This window comes from Microtus pennsylvanicus, chromosome 1, assembly GCF_037038515.1.
Source record: "Microtus pennsylvanicus isolate mMicPen1 chromosome 1, mMicPen1.hap1, whole genome shotgun sequence".
NCBI lineage: Eukaryota > Metazoa > Chordata > Mammalia > Rodentia > Cricetidae > Microtus > Microtus pennsylvanicus.
The window spans coordinates 665,806-680,666 of record NC_134579.1 but is presented as its reverse complement, the minus strand read 5'-3'; the positions used below and the strand labels follow the sequence as shown (position 1 = coordinate 680,666).

Sequence of the window (14,861 nt, the reverse complement as noted above, 5' to 3'; positions counted from 1 at the left end):
CATTAATGTGTAGACTACTGTAGCATTTTTCTGTTGTAGCTATTTCTGAGAGAAATTGCATAATTTAATACCAGAATTGCTTCTTAATCTTATTGGCTCCCTGTCACTTTTATCCACAGACAGACAGACTCCCTGTTTGCATCTTCCAGGCCGGCACTGAGGTGGAAGGACCACTTTCCTCACCGGACAAGTGGGAGAGGCAGCTGATATTCAGTTAACATTGTTTTGGGGAGACATATTATGTTCCACGCCTGGAAGCCAGAATTTTGCTCCAGGTATTTGCTTTTGGATCCCCTCTGGGCTTTCTGAGGAGTGGATCTTTTATACACATTCTCTTCCAAGATAATGTTAGCTTGGGAACTTTTCTTATGCTCTCTTATTTTATCTGATTCTAATCTTTTCTCGTTCTCACACTAACTTCCAATCCAGTTGAGCTGATGGACTAAAAAGCTTCAAAGGAGCAGCTGTGGGGCAGATGGGAGGTTCCTTAACTAATGCTACAATTCCCTGGAGCTTACCATTAGCTGTGTAACCTGCTCACTTCTCCCACCAGCCACAGAGAGAGATTACTTTAGTGGATTTTGTCTGTATAACATTTTTAGTTAGTAAATGTCCCTCCACTTTCTTGGATTTCTGGAATTTGGCTTTAGACAAAACACCCGGGGAAAATGTGGCCCTGTGCTTTCTGCACTAGCAGCTACACTATATAAAGTCATGTTATTATAACCAGATAATTCATTTTAAACTTTGCTTAACCTTGCAACCTTTGGGGTTGCAGACTACAGTAACGCCTGCGCAACAGCAAACTATTTGTTTCAACATTTTGTAGTTGAGTCATACTTGAATCATATTTGCCTGTGATCAGTGTCATTTTGAGAAAGGATTCTGGGAGTAGTCCATAGGTGAACTAAAGCACACCTGGATAGGGAGCTACTTCACATCTAAGCCAGCTGAAGCAGAAACAAATTGCCGACAGCTGGACAGATGGGACCCTGGTGTCTTCTGCCCAGCTGGCTAAAGCTGTTTTTAGAATGATTGTATATTGGTCCCAGGGCAGCAGGGCACGCGGGTGCTGCCTCTTGCCAGGTGTTCCACAGACCTTCATTGATGACCCTCTTTTAAAACTGCACTAGCATGGGCGAGGAGACAACGCATTTACAGTAACTTCTCAAAACTAAGTGGACTACGGGCTGGGGTGGCTTGGGCGGGAAGCAGGAGCCCAGCATCCACAGGCCGCTCCTCCCGAACCTGCTGGCTGCGGGCAGTGGGGCGGTGGCGGTCGCTGGCTCCTCCCGGGGGGCGGGCTGCTCCGGTCGCGGGCGGGAGGAGGAGCCGCACGGGGAGCGCTCGTGCCGGCCGGGCTAGAGAAGCCGCGCTGGCCGCCCGTGCCGACTCCGGCTGCACACCGCAGGCCAGGGCTGCGGCCACCCGCGCTCCGGCCACCGCCACGTCGGGGCCCGCGGACGGCGCGGCCGCTCGGGAGACATGTCCGGCGGCCGCAGGAGGGGCAGCGCCCCCTGGCACAGCTTCTCCCGGTTCTTCGCTCCGCGGAACCCTTCCCGGGACAAGGAAGAGGAAGAGGAGGAGAAGCCGGGGACCAGCCAGCCGACCAGCGCGAGTCGGGGCGCCGCCAGGTGGGAGCCGCGGGGGCGCTGTTCGCTCCTTCTTGCTTTGCTCGGTTTCCTCCGGTCCCGCCCTGGGTGGCTTAGATCTGGCGAAGTTCTTGTCCCCGGCCGGTTCTCTGCGCGCGCTTCCTTTCCCGCCGCCATCGGGGCTCACCAATCTGTCCCCTCCACTCGGCCGAGGGAGCCTCTCCCCCTCCACGGGTGCTTTGCCGTCTTTAGTTTTCCTCGAAGTTATTCGTAAAAGAGTTGCGAAGATAGCGTCCCAAGACTTCATCCAGAATCCGAAGTCATCCCAGATTTGTTTACAGTTTAAATGATGCCGCCCTTCCTCGTTCCTATCTCACTTGGGGCATCTGTCTGTGGCGCTCAGATTCTGGGAACCAGGGCTGGAGCTGGCTTAATCATTAGTGCGTGCCCTCTTTCCCTAATCTTTTTTCCTCTACCCCATGCTACTTTAAAGCTTGATATTTTAAAAGATTCGTCTCATTAAAATGCCCGTTTTTTAATCGCATCCTCCCTGAAGGAGGTAACTCGCTCCTTTAAACTTTTTTTTTTTTTTTTTTGGTTGAGAAGTGAGGCCAACTTCGGTTGCACCAGAAGAACCTGTAACCCATGTCCTTGGAAGGTTGCCCTCTAGAGAGCTATATTTACCTCACACTAAAGGCTTGGTGATAGGCTTCAAAGAAAATGGATCGGAAACAACTGACGGTCTAGTTCCATTACTATTTAGGGGTTGTGATTTGCTGTTAGTCCTTTGTGCTCCCTGGTTTTCCTAATTGTGAAACATTTCCATTATGATCACCTGTTAGCAAAATACATCTTTCCAAGAAATGGCCATTTATAATTGACTGGTTATTCTCCTTGGAAGTTCAGACGCTATTGTCCTGGTTGTGAAGATTGGAAGTTTCACAGCCCTTGGTGATGGTTTTGAAGTCTGACAAGTCTCACCTGGGCTGTGGTTCCTGCCGGGGCTGTAACAGCACTAACAATCTTCAGTGCTGTAGAAGCTGTAGGCTCAGCGCCAGGCGGACACAGGAGAGTGGTGGAGAGCAGTCGGCAGGCCAGTTCCTATCAGCCTCCTCCTGAAACCCTGCCTGCTCCCCTGCCCTATTTGCCCTTTTAAGGCAGGCACTCGTCCGTTCTGAACTCTTTCTGCTTGGGGCTGACTAATCTAGCTCCTGGATCCATCCTTTTCACCTATGGCTTCTCTGACTGTCCTCACCACCCCCATAGGCAGGGATGTGGCTTTTCAGGAGGCAGTTTTGATTGCGCATGTGCTAGCACTCCTCATCTGTTTTAGAACAGGCCAGATGTTAAGGGATTGCAGATAATCCCTGGTGTGGGTGTTTAGCTCTTTTATATGGGCTTAAATCTTTCTTTTCACTGATAGAAACAAACACAAAGCCGTTATTGAAAGAGTAATGAGACAAATGGAACCACTCAGTAGTATCATTTTTCCCAGTAATAGAACAACCCTGGTGTTAACAAGATTGGAAACGGAGTCGTGATTTGTCACTGTGATCTGTTTCAGAAGGAAAGGGACATTTTGGTTGTTTCTCTTTATGGCAGTAAAACCTTAGTGTTAGAACAGGGTTCACCTTTGTAGTAGTTGCTTTAGGGTAGTAGAGTTAGTCCAGTAGATGTGATGTGATTAATATAGTAGGTAGCCATGTAATGTTATCCAAGAAAAGAGCTCCCACATAAAAAACAGTAAAAACTACCTGTAACATGTTTAACAGTTTAAGATTTGGGAAGTAATATTTGGCACAACTTTTGACAAACTTGAATGATCACAATCTATTTTCTATAAGAAAAAAAAAGTTTTAAAGAGAGCTGTCTCAGCACTGCACTGAGCTCCCAAAGTCCAGTTGAAGAGTGGGAGGAGTAAGAATATTAGCAAAGAGGTCAAAACCATAATGGAGATACCCACTAAAACAGCTTACCTGAGCTAATGGGAGCTCCCCAACTCTGGCTGGACAGGGAAGGAGTCAGCATAGGACTAAACTAGTCCCTCTGAATGTGGGTGACAGTTGCATGGCTGGGGCAAAATGAGGGGCTATTGGCAGTGGCACCAAGATTTATCCCTACCATTCGTACTGGCGTTTTGGGAACCCGTTCTCTTTGGAAGGATACCTTGCTCAGCCTAGATATAGAAGGGAGAGCCTTGGTCCTTTCTCAAAGCAATGTGCCTTACCCTCTCTGAGGAGTGGATGGAGGGTGGGGTTAGGGGGGATGACGGGAAGGGAGAGGTGGAAGGGTTGGGAGGAGGGGAAGAGAATAGGAACTGGGATTGGTATGTAAAATAAAAAAGCTTGTTTTCATTTTTAAAAAATAAAAAAATGAAACATAAAAAAGCTGCTTAAACTTAAATAGCTATTTTTCACCTGTGCCCACAACACTGAGGCCCCTTTATGTACATGGCCTATTAACATCTGCTTTTTTGTGCATATCTTGGGATGAAATGGTTTTCCCTGGCTTTCCTTGCTTAGTTAGGCTCCTCTCCTGCCTGAACTCATTGTGTTGGCCATTGTGTGTTTTATTACTCAGCTTACTCACGCCCAAATACAAAACAGGATACACACTTCTTAAGAACAGAACCCCGTCGCAGCTTCTTAAGAGCAGGATTAAAAATGAAACATTAATATTAACGAGTCTAATGAAAGGCAAGTTTATGACATCATCTCCATCCCGAGATGTTTGTTCACTACCAATGAAAACAAATGCCAGTGGGATATGTTGGGATAAACACAGGGTCTTTGGAGGCTGCCAGGTCTCTAGGATAATAACCCACATGTTTTCGTAGTTCTTTATCTTTCCCTGTTTGGAGAGTAAGACAACCTTTGTTTTCACTGTGTGCTTTGTGCTGCTTGGGCTTCACAGGGTGTGAACACATCTTTTATTTATTGAGTTTGCTGCTACTGTGTTCTCTTTAAACCTTCAGCAATCAAAGAAGGTTAAGGATCACCTTTTGTTGTATTTAAACTAATGGGTTAGTTAACCAGATCCTGAAGTGCTTATGCCAGCTCAGATTATATGGAAGTGAAAATATCAATTAAAAGTTTTCACAGGGAACTTTCAAGAACTTGCGGAATTGTCCAAGCAGTGGTGGCACACACCTTTAATCCTAACACTTGTGAAGCGGAGGCAGGCAAGTCTTTTGAGTTCAAGGCCAGCCTGGTCTAGGGAACAAGTTTCAGGACAGCTAGATCTATGCAGAGAAACCTGTTTCGAAAAACCAAACAAAAACCTCCCAGATTTGAATGTTTCTTTTTGAGAGTTGTCATTGTATTGCTCAGCTCAGTTGACTGGCACATAAGACTGGACCCCTTAGAAGATACAGAAGAGCCCAGTGAGGGCCTTATTACTTAGGTGACTTTAAATGACCTATGAACTATGGATGTTTCTGTTGGTAGAGAACTTGGGAGGAGGGGAGAAATAGGAACAGGTATGGCAGATGGTACAAGGGACCGGCAGGAATTTAAGGTGTGTTAGGAGAGGTATTGATGTGGGAGTGTCATATATCAATCTGTTGATTTTATTGGCTAAGCAATAAAGGAACTGCCTCGGCCCATTTCATTGGTTAGAAGATTGGTGGGAGGAGTAGACAGAACAAAATGCCAGGAGGAAGAGGAAGTGAGGTCAGACTCCGCAGCTCTCCTCTCGGGAGCAGACGCCTTCAGAGAGACGCCATGCTACCTGCTCCAGGGAAGACGCATGCTATGAAGCTCCAACCCAGGATGGACTTAGGCTAGAATCTTCCCGGTAAGCGCAGCTAGGGGCGCTACACAGATGATAAGAAATGGGCCAGAGCAGTTTATAAAAGAATACAGTGTCCGTGTAATTATTTCGGGTAAAGCTAGCCAGGCAGGGCAGGCGGCTGTGGTGTTTGGGGACGCAGCCCTGCCGCCGCCCATATTACAACAAATGACGCCCAGACGTGTGGCTAACTAAACCTACTTAAAAAACCTGAGAAGGCTTAAAAATAAGGGAGAGAGAGTTTAACACAGATTTTTGCTGTTTGTTGGTGGTGTGATGTAGAGAGATTTCCTGATTCGGCAACAGCAGCAGAAAAAACGCTGTGTCATTTCAAAGCGTGGCTTCCTGGGGCTGTGCCGCCAGTGCAAACTCTGGCTTTATGTTTGTGTTCCCGCTTGGGATCTGAAGGAGAGTGCTCTGGGACCGTGATGATGACTCAGAGCTTCCCGCCTGCTCCTGGGCAGAAGGCAGAATCAGGCTTAGGCAGGCGGAAGAGCATGGCGGATTCCTGCCGCCGCCATACAGGGACGTGTTTTCAGACTGCGCAGTGCTCTGCGTGTCAGATTTGGATGTTACTTGGATGAAAAGAATTTCTGTGTTGCACGCTCAGTCTCAGAATTAAAGTGCTTAGTGCCGCTCCTACCTGGTAGCCCCAGAGCTAGCACAAAATGGTACATCCTCCATTTTGAAATTTTCCTGACTCAGCAGCAGGAACAAACCTGTGTTGTTTTAAAATGCCGGCTTTCTGGGCCATCCTGCCAGGGCAAACTCTGACTGTTTGAGGCAGGAGGGCCGGCTACCGAGAGAGGACTTGAATGTTGTCTGTTGTAGCTCGCTGGCTGGCAGGGACCTTGAAATGCTATAAACATGGCTGCAGCCTGTATTTCCGCCATGAGGCTGGAAAGCTAAGGAATGGACTGGATCTAGCTGGCAAAGCCACGCCTTTAGTCCTACTGATATTGCTTGGCAAATTAAAGGCTCTTGTGGTCAGAAAAAGAGAGATATACAGTAAGTGTTTCTGATGTAACTTTTACTTGATAACTGTTTTGTTATATGTAATTTTGCTATGTTAAGGTTAAAGCCTTCCTTTTTTTGTTTAAACAGAAAAAGGGGAAGTGATGTGGGAGTGTCATATATCAATCTGTTGATTTTATTGGCTAAGCAATAAAGGAACTGCCTCGGCCCATTTCATTGGTTAGAAGATAGGTGGGAGGAGTAGACAGAACAAAATGCCAGGAGGAAGAGGAAGTGAGGTCAGACTCCGCAGCTCTCCTCTCGGGAGCAGACGCCTTCAGAGAGACGCCATGCTACCTGCTCCAGGGAAGACGCATGCTATGAAGCTCCAACCCAGGATGGACTTAGGCTAGAATCTTCCCGGTAAGCGCAGCTAGGGGCGCTACACAGATGATTAGAAATGGGCCAGAGCAGTTTATAAAAGAATACAGTGTCCGTGTAATTATTTCGGGTAAAGCTAGCCAGGCAGGGCAGGCGGCTGGGGTGTTTGGGGACGCAGCCCTGCCGCCGCCCATATTACAACAAATGGCGCCCAACGTGGGGCTCGAACCCACGACCCTGAGATTAAGAGTCTCATGCTCTACCGACTGAGCTAGCCGGGCAGGGCAGGCGGCTGGGGTGTTTGGGGACGCAGCCCTGCCGCCGCCCATATTACAACAAGGTATGTTGATAGGATACCGAGAGAGAGACATCCAGAAAATTAGGTCTCTAGAGAGAATGGTTGACTCTTCACTGGGAATTTTTTGTTTTGTTTTGTTTGTTATGGCTCCGTTAAATGGATATGGTGGAATGTGAAGCTTTGCAGGTGAACGCCTGCCTTCTTATTTTATCTACTTTGTGAAAATGATTGCACAAGCTTCTTGCTGTACCACACAGTGAACCTGTTTATGGGTTCCGTGCAATACCTGTAAGTCAAAAGGGAGCGCACACGTGATAAGACATTTCTCAAGGACTGATTGTGTGCTTACCCTGGGCAGAAAACTTTTGTTTGAGTTTCTCATTTACAGGACAGGCTAACAGAGTGCTACACTTTGAAGCCTCTTACAGTTTTGAAGACACCGAGGATAGGGCAGTTCTTTTTTTTTTTAATTTATTTATTTATTAAGGATTTCTGACTCCTCCCCGCCACGGCCTCCCATTTCCCTCCCCCTCCCCCGATCAAGTCCCTCTCCCTCATCAGCTCAAAGAGCAATCAGGGTTCCCTGACCTGTGAAAAGTCCAAGGACCGCCCACCTCCATCCAGGTTTAGTAAGGTGAGCATCCAAACTGCCTAGGCTCCCCCAATGGATGGAAATAGAAAACACTATCCTGAGTGAGGTAAGCCAGACCCAAAAAGAGGAAGATAGGGCAGTTCTTAATGGCAGATTCTATTTGTATTTGGGGTGTAACGGTTCTTTAAACTGACTCTCCAGTCCATTGCAGGACATCTGATGCCCATGATTTCCACCTACCAATTGCCAGTAGCATCTCTGGTCATTTGGCTAACTCAGAACACCTTTGGGCAGGTGGATGGAGGGGAGTGGCAACACTCCCAGTGGAGAGTGATTTACCTGTGATCACAGGGGAGTAAGACTTTACCCCAAGGGTAAGGACTGAGTTTAGATTTCTGACTTCATTGCTTTGGTTCATTAGATGCCATTTTCTCTTCCACACTTCAAAATGATAGTTTTTCAACATTATGCTAAAAGCTGGGTGTGGCCCTGTCATTGTTACACATACCTTTAATCCCAGCATTCATGGAGGCAGAAGCAGGAGGATGCTCTGAGTTTGAGACCAGCCTGGTCTACAGAGTGAGTTCCAGGACAGCTAGAGCTACATAGAAAAACCTGTCTTGAATAAAAAAAAAAACAGCCAGAAAAGCTGGGTATATTGGATCATTCTTGTAGTCCTGGATTTCCAGAGGCTGAGGCAGGAGGATTGCTTCAAATTCAAGTGTAAGTTATGTAATGAATTCTAGATTATTCTAAACTATAGTGAGACAGATACTGTCTCAAAAACAAACAAAACACACATTTGAATGAAGAAGTGCTTCCTTATAGAGTGGGCTCTATGACTTTGACTTTCAGTGAACTGTTAAGAGTATCAGTGACAGAAAGAGGGTAAGACAAGCTCCCTAAACTGAAGGTCAGGAGTTGTGTCTTACCTTGGTATCTATCGTCTTTCCCAAACACAGGTAAGAGTGTGTAGTAATATGGAGCGGCGGGGCTGCGTCCAACACCCCAGCCACCTGCCTGGCTAGCTTTTGCCCCGAAATAATTACACAGACACTGTATTCATTTAAACACTGCTCTGGCCCATTTCTACCTAGCCTCTTCTAGGCTAACTCTCGCTCCTGGACTAGCCCATTTCTTATCATCTGTGTAGCACCAGTCTTACCGGGAAGATTCTAGCCTAAGTCCATCCTGGGTCGGAGCTTCATAGCGTGCGTCTTCCCTGGAGCAGGTAGCATGGCGTCTGCTCCCAAGAGCAGAGCTGTCGAGTCTGACCTCACTTCCTTTTCCTCCCGGCATTCTGTTCTGTTTACTCCACCCACCTAAGGGTGGGCCTATCCAATGGGCCTAGCAGTTTCTTTATTGCTTAGCCAATGAAATCAACAGATTGATATATGACACTCCCACATCAAGAGTGAATCTGTGCTTGTTGTTTAGAGTATTAAAGAGGTCATCTAGTGACTTTTCAGCCAAGGGTAGCACTTTACTAACCAAGTGGGTTTATGAAATGTATTTGAAAGGTGTTTGTGCCTGCCTTTACAGCTAAAGGTGTTGAATGACAGAGGTCAGGCAACTAATGGGTTGTAGAGCAGGAGATAGGACTGCAAAAAGAAAACTCCTCTAATGACCAGGCTGAGAGCTATTGACCTTCATTTAAGCTGAGGTGAATAAGGACCTGCCAGCAATTCATACTTGAAGTAGTACAAAATGCCTAGTAAATTCTAGAAGCCCTCGGAGGTGTGTATCTCATTATTCTGCCAGGCTAACTTGGAGCATGGAACTTACTCTTGGCAGGAGAGAAGAAGTGGTAAACTGTTTGAGTTTCAAGACTCTACCTTTTGTAAGTGAGATTCTTCCACCTCCCCCCAGTTTTCATAGGATGCCTGTGGGATCGCTCATTTGTGAATTCTTGCTGTACGGGTCTTTGGGAAAGGATTTAGTTATGCAATCTAACTCTACTGGCATTGTAATCAGAGCTCCTGTCTTTATGGAGCCAGAGATGTTTTTTAGCATTTTAATTCATCAGTGGAAAATATATAGAAAGAATAATGACAGTTTGTAAAACAGAAAATAATCCCTCAACAAAGTATTGCATTTCTCACTCAAGGTTCTAATGAAATAGTGGAAGCTTAGCTGTGTAAGAAATGCTAAATAAAACAGAGGTGGCAGGAATGTGTAGAGAGATATAAACTCAACCTGGGCTCCAGTGAAAAGAGAGCTGCCATGAGATAAAAGGTGAAGAGACTGTAGCTAATTCAAGTCTCTGAACTCTGCAAGATGATGTGGTTTCTTTGTGCAGATGTCCCCAGTATGATGCTGCATAGTGAACATATAAAGATGACTGAGTAAAACCGACCTCAGTATAAACTTAATATGTTTTTAGCATGGGTGACTTGTTTGGTTCAGATCATTTTTTCCTTTTAGAAAAATATGTTGCATTTATTTTGCGTATTTGTATTTGTATGTGTGCATATATACACGGATGCATGTGTGTGGATGTTCAAGGGCAACTTGCATGGTTCTGTTTTTGTCTTCCACCCTGAAGTCCCTAGGATTGAACTCAGTTGTCAGGCTTGAAAGCAATTGCCTTTACCAGCTGAGCCGTATTTCTTCATAAAGGTCATATATTGGATAAAAATTTTAATTGGGCCTCAAATCTCACAGCAGCTTTTCCCCGAGTATATTTTGTTTAGTATTGGTTAGCTCAGAATAGTGTGGGAGCTAATACGTGATCATAGCTCCAGCCAGAGGCAGACAGTGGTGTTTTCTCTCTCTCCTCCTTGACTCTGCAGCCTCAACAAGAATTTATTCATAGGTGGAGCCAGAAAGTGCATTCCTTGAGGACTCAGCGTTCCCAGGGGGTAGTGATCTGTGCACTGAAGTTTGCCGCTGCTGGAGGACCTGTTGGAGGTGTGCAGCTAGAAATAATTCACCTCCAGTGTTCAGCGGGTAGGTGTTACTAGCTAAGTGGTGAAACACCTCCATCAGGACTCTCCTCCAGTGTTTAACTTCTGGAATCATTTCAGGGAAGTGTCCCCAAACACAGAAATAGCAGTCAGCTTAGCCACCTAGGTATTTTTTTTCCTTTTTGTTCCTGGCAGATTAGCGATGACAAAATGAAACTAACACTTTATGAGATTCCTGTGCTTGGGGATTTGAACAGATATAATATTTTTTTTATTGTACAGTGTTGGGAGAAGTTTCTGCATCTCTCACACACATAGGGTTGAAGGATTGGGTATCAAATGTCTCACGGTACCAGCAGTAGAATCAGAAGGCAGGTGGTTCTTTCCAAATCCAAAGCCTACGTGATGTGACAGTAGACTTTAGTTGGAAAAAGCTGTAAGAGAAGACTGGCCTTGGGAACAGACAATTGCATGCAGCTAGATGTCTGGCCAGGTGGAATAGGTCAGTGTCTGTACAGTAAAGAATTTGTAGTCCTTTGAGCTAGGAGAGGAAAACAAATGTATATATTGTTTGAATTATGAATCTGTATTTAAATATACAAGTCAGTCTCTTTCAAATAGATAAAAGTTAAAATTATAGGAAGATAGCGTTTTCTGTTTATTCAATAAGCAAAACTCCATTTTGAAATGGATAAACAGGATCCTGCTCCTAAAGGAGGGTTGTGGTCTGAATGAGAATAGCATCCATATGCTCATATATTTGAATATTTGGTCCCCAGTTGGTTAGAACTGTTTAGGAGGATTAGAGATGTGGCCTTGTAGGAATTACGTTACTGTGGGTTTTAAAAGCCCACACCAGTCCCTGTTAGGTTTCCCTGCCTCCTGCTTGCCTGTTCAATTGTAAGCTCTCAGTTCTTCCAGCCATCCTATCCTGCCTTTGCTCTGCTCTTATGGACTTTAACCCTCAAACTGTAGACCCAGTTAAATGGATTCTTTTGTAAGTTGCCTTGGTCATGGTGTTTTGCCACTGAAATGTAAAAGCAACTGGCGAGAGTAAATTGATAGCACCACTTTGGAGGGAAACGGGCGTTTCTAGTGATGTCAGAGACCCATTGCACAGATAAAGTTGGTGACAGGTTAAACTGTTTGAGAGTTTAGTGACTGCAGCACTATTTTAATAGCAAAAATGAAAATTAGGTTCCTGTGAATAATTGTACCTCTATCTAATATTTATATATTAATGCCATGTTTCTGTTGGGAAAGAATGGCAAAACTTGCTTTATGCCTTAACGAGATGTCTCCAAGGCACATTCAGAGGGTACCAGCGAAGAAAGGAGGGGCTGAAGAGGCTGTGCTAGAGGTGTGCCACCTGTTCTCATTGGCTGGAGGCCGAGTTAAGGGCCAGGAAGCAGGGAGACTTCCTTTTTTACAGTTCTTGACACTTAAAACTTGTGTGAATTACCTATTATAGAAAGAAAAGAGACTGGTCTGAGACCTGCTGAACATTTGTCTGTAAAAGAAGAAAATCTAAAAATTACTGATCCAAGAAGAACAGACTACAATAACTTTTTTCAAGTAAGAAAAATTCTGGTTAAGGATGTATGTAGTTGTATTGTATACACTGTAGGACTATTTGTTTTTTTGTTTGTTTGTTTGTTTTGGGTTTTGTGACACTCTCTAAAGGTATAATTGAGATGTATGCATTATCAATCTATAATGTAAAACTAGGTGGAATGGGGCTGGAGACGTGCCTCAATGGTTAAGAGCACTGGCTACTCTTCCAAAGGACCCGGGTTGAATTCCCAGCACCCACACTGCAGATCACAACTGTCTGTAACTACAGTTGCAGGGGATCCAACACCATCACACAGACATGAATGCAGATAAAATACTAATGCACATAAAAGAAAATTAAAATCTTTAAAAAAAATGCTGGGTTGAATGAACAGATGAAATCACAGATTCTTAACTCAGTTAGAGGGCATCTGCCATCCACTGTGACCAGGTTCAGTACAGCATAATTGCCTCATAACTCCTAGGCCTAGCTTTTGCATGCCACCCAAGTCTCTTCAGGCTGATAGATATGTAAAGTGAATGTGCTTTGTATGTTAGGAAAACTAATATTTCATTGGAAAAGTCATATGCAAAAATGTATCAGTTCCTCCACATGTGTCTCCCCATTTGGGTCCCATGACTTAAAAGCATCCATCTGTAAGTCCACAAGATTGTGTCAGGCAGTCTCCTAGGTTCTGGGAATCCACCAGTGAGCAAGGTGTAACCTAGGTTTCTCTCTCCCTTTACCTACCACGCTGCTCCATTTTTCTTCCTTTCCTGAGACTGGGTATCTCTCTTTTAGATAACCTCATACTCACCGGGTAGCTCAAGCTGGCCTTGAATTTATGACTTTCCCACCTTAGCATCCTTGGTCCCAGGATTACAGGCATACATCACAACAATGGCACACTTCTATACTCCTTTCTAAAAAAATAATTACCATGGTGGAAGGCAGCGGGATGTAGAAACAATCAAGAAGTGAAAACCCATTCTTGAGATTTTTTTTAAACATGAAATTGCTTTAATTACACATAATCTGTTTCTTCCAGTATTTGTGTCAGTCTAAATAATGCTTTATTATTTACTCATTTTAGGTTGTATCTGTTAATTTCCGATTATGATAGATGAATCTTTACTTATTTAAACAATTACTATCATTTGAGGGATTAAATAAAAATTGAGTCTTCAAATTTTTATTTTTGTGCAAATTTATTTTGTTTAGCTGAGCCCTGTATTATGATTCCTTTTCCTTATGTGACCTTTGTTTTTTCCTGGAGCAAACTGCTCCGTTTTTTGTTTTCTTCACTGTTAGTACTACTAGGATGCCCAAACACGTTTACAAAATGTTTTCTGTTTTCTGTCCATATTTCGAAATGGCATTGCCCGGTTCACCTCTATGCCCCCAAGATCTTCTTCCTCTCATCTCATTCCTCCCCCTATCCAAATCTATACCAGCTCCCTCCATTTTTTGATTTCATGTTTGCCTTAGTTAAGTCCCTGGTTATGCAGGATTATGTCCAACAAAAAATAGTGGATGTTAGATACATTTTTTAGTTTTTACATTTCTGAACTTTTTTCTGTATGGATTCTGAAGCTATTTCTCCATTTCCTTTAATTCTCTTGCTTTTGAGACTTTTTCTAGTAATCTCATGTGGAGGCCTTTATATGTGACTATTTTTTCCCTTTGTAAATTTTGAGAAAATCTAATCTCCTTTCAATCCAGTACAAAGGTGAATAATAGATTTCCTGTAGGCTCCTTTTCATGTTGGCTGTCAATCACTGTTCTTTTCCTTTTTCTCTTAACCGTCTAGGTTGAAGGGTTTTTCCAAAACTCCCCTTTCTTTGGTTCCTTGTACTGGGCTTGGATTCCAGACCTTGAAGACATTAATTTTTTTTTTCCTAATTTCATACCAAATGACCGTAGTTTCTGGATGTTATTTGGGATGCCTGTTAACAGTTTCAGCCTTGTGTTTCTTCCCTTACTTTTGTTCTAAGTCACTGGAATTTTTCTGGAATTCTTAGGCTACGCCAAAATGACAACTGCTTTTGCAGCCATTTACACCGCGCTAACCAGTTTCTGTCTGACTGCTCTTCCAAACTCTCTGATGTGGTACTCCTGGCTCATTTTATCTAGTAAAATTTTATCTGATTTCCTGTTGTTTACTTATTCGCTGTTATTTTAGTGTTTTACAAAAGGACAAAAATGAAATGTTTTCTCAAACCTTTACAGAAAACTCTGAGTATCACTGTTTTTGAGCTTTTTATTGAGTATGCACTGATCTCCATAACCTTCCCTTGCTCATTGGGCCACAGTTGCTGAAAGATTGCACAGTCAAGGTCAAAGATTGCACACTTATTGCCTTTAATCCCAGTACCAGAAACAGAGGCGAGTGGATCTCTGTGAGTTCAAGGCCAGCTTGGTGAACGGAGCTATAGTGAGGTGTGAACTTTGCCTTTTGCAGAGGTCATGCTCTAGCGGGAGGTGGCCTCTTGCTGGTTAGTCAAAGTGAAGCTGTGAACTATAGTGACTTTGGTTGTTGCACTGTTCTAAGTAGTTCAGTAAGGATATGCTTTGATAGTATGGCATATATTATGAAACAAGGAATTCGCCATTGTGCAATATTTATAGTTTGTGTCTAGTTATTTCTTCTTAGTTGTATTTTTTATCCATTTCTTTTTTTTATGACTCTGCTACAGTACTATATCATTTAAAATCTCTTCTAATAGTAGTTTATGATTTTGTAAAACAGACATTCAATCCCATGAAAATGTAAAATAAAGGCACATTCAGAACA

The 14,861-nt window shown here is 43.9% G+C and overlaps 1 protein-coding gene across 1 annotated transcript in view; it reads left to right on the top strand.

Moving 5' to 3' along the window:
• The first annotated feature begins 1,379 nt into the window (after window positions 1-1,379).
• The window catches only part of Crybg3 (crystallin beta-gamma domain containing 3), a 113,773-nt gene continuing 100,291 nt past the window's right edge, over window positions 1,380-14,861 (top strand). Inside the window, exon 1 of the mRNA XM_075949725.1 lies at window positions 1,380-1,634. Within this exon, the coding sequence (XP_075805840.1) occupies window positions 1,486-1,634 (149 nt within the window). The 5' untranslated portion in view covers window positions 1,380-1,485. The remainder of the gene's footprint in view (window positions 1,635-14,861) is intronic.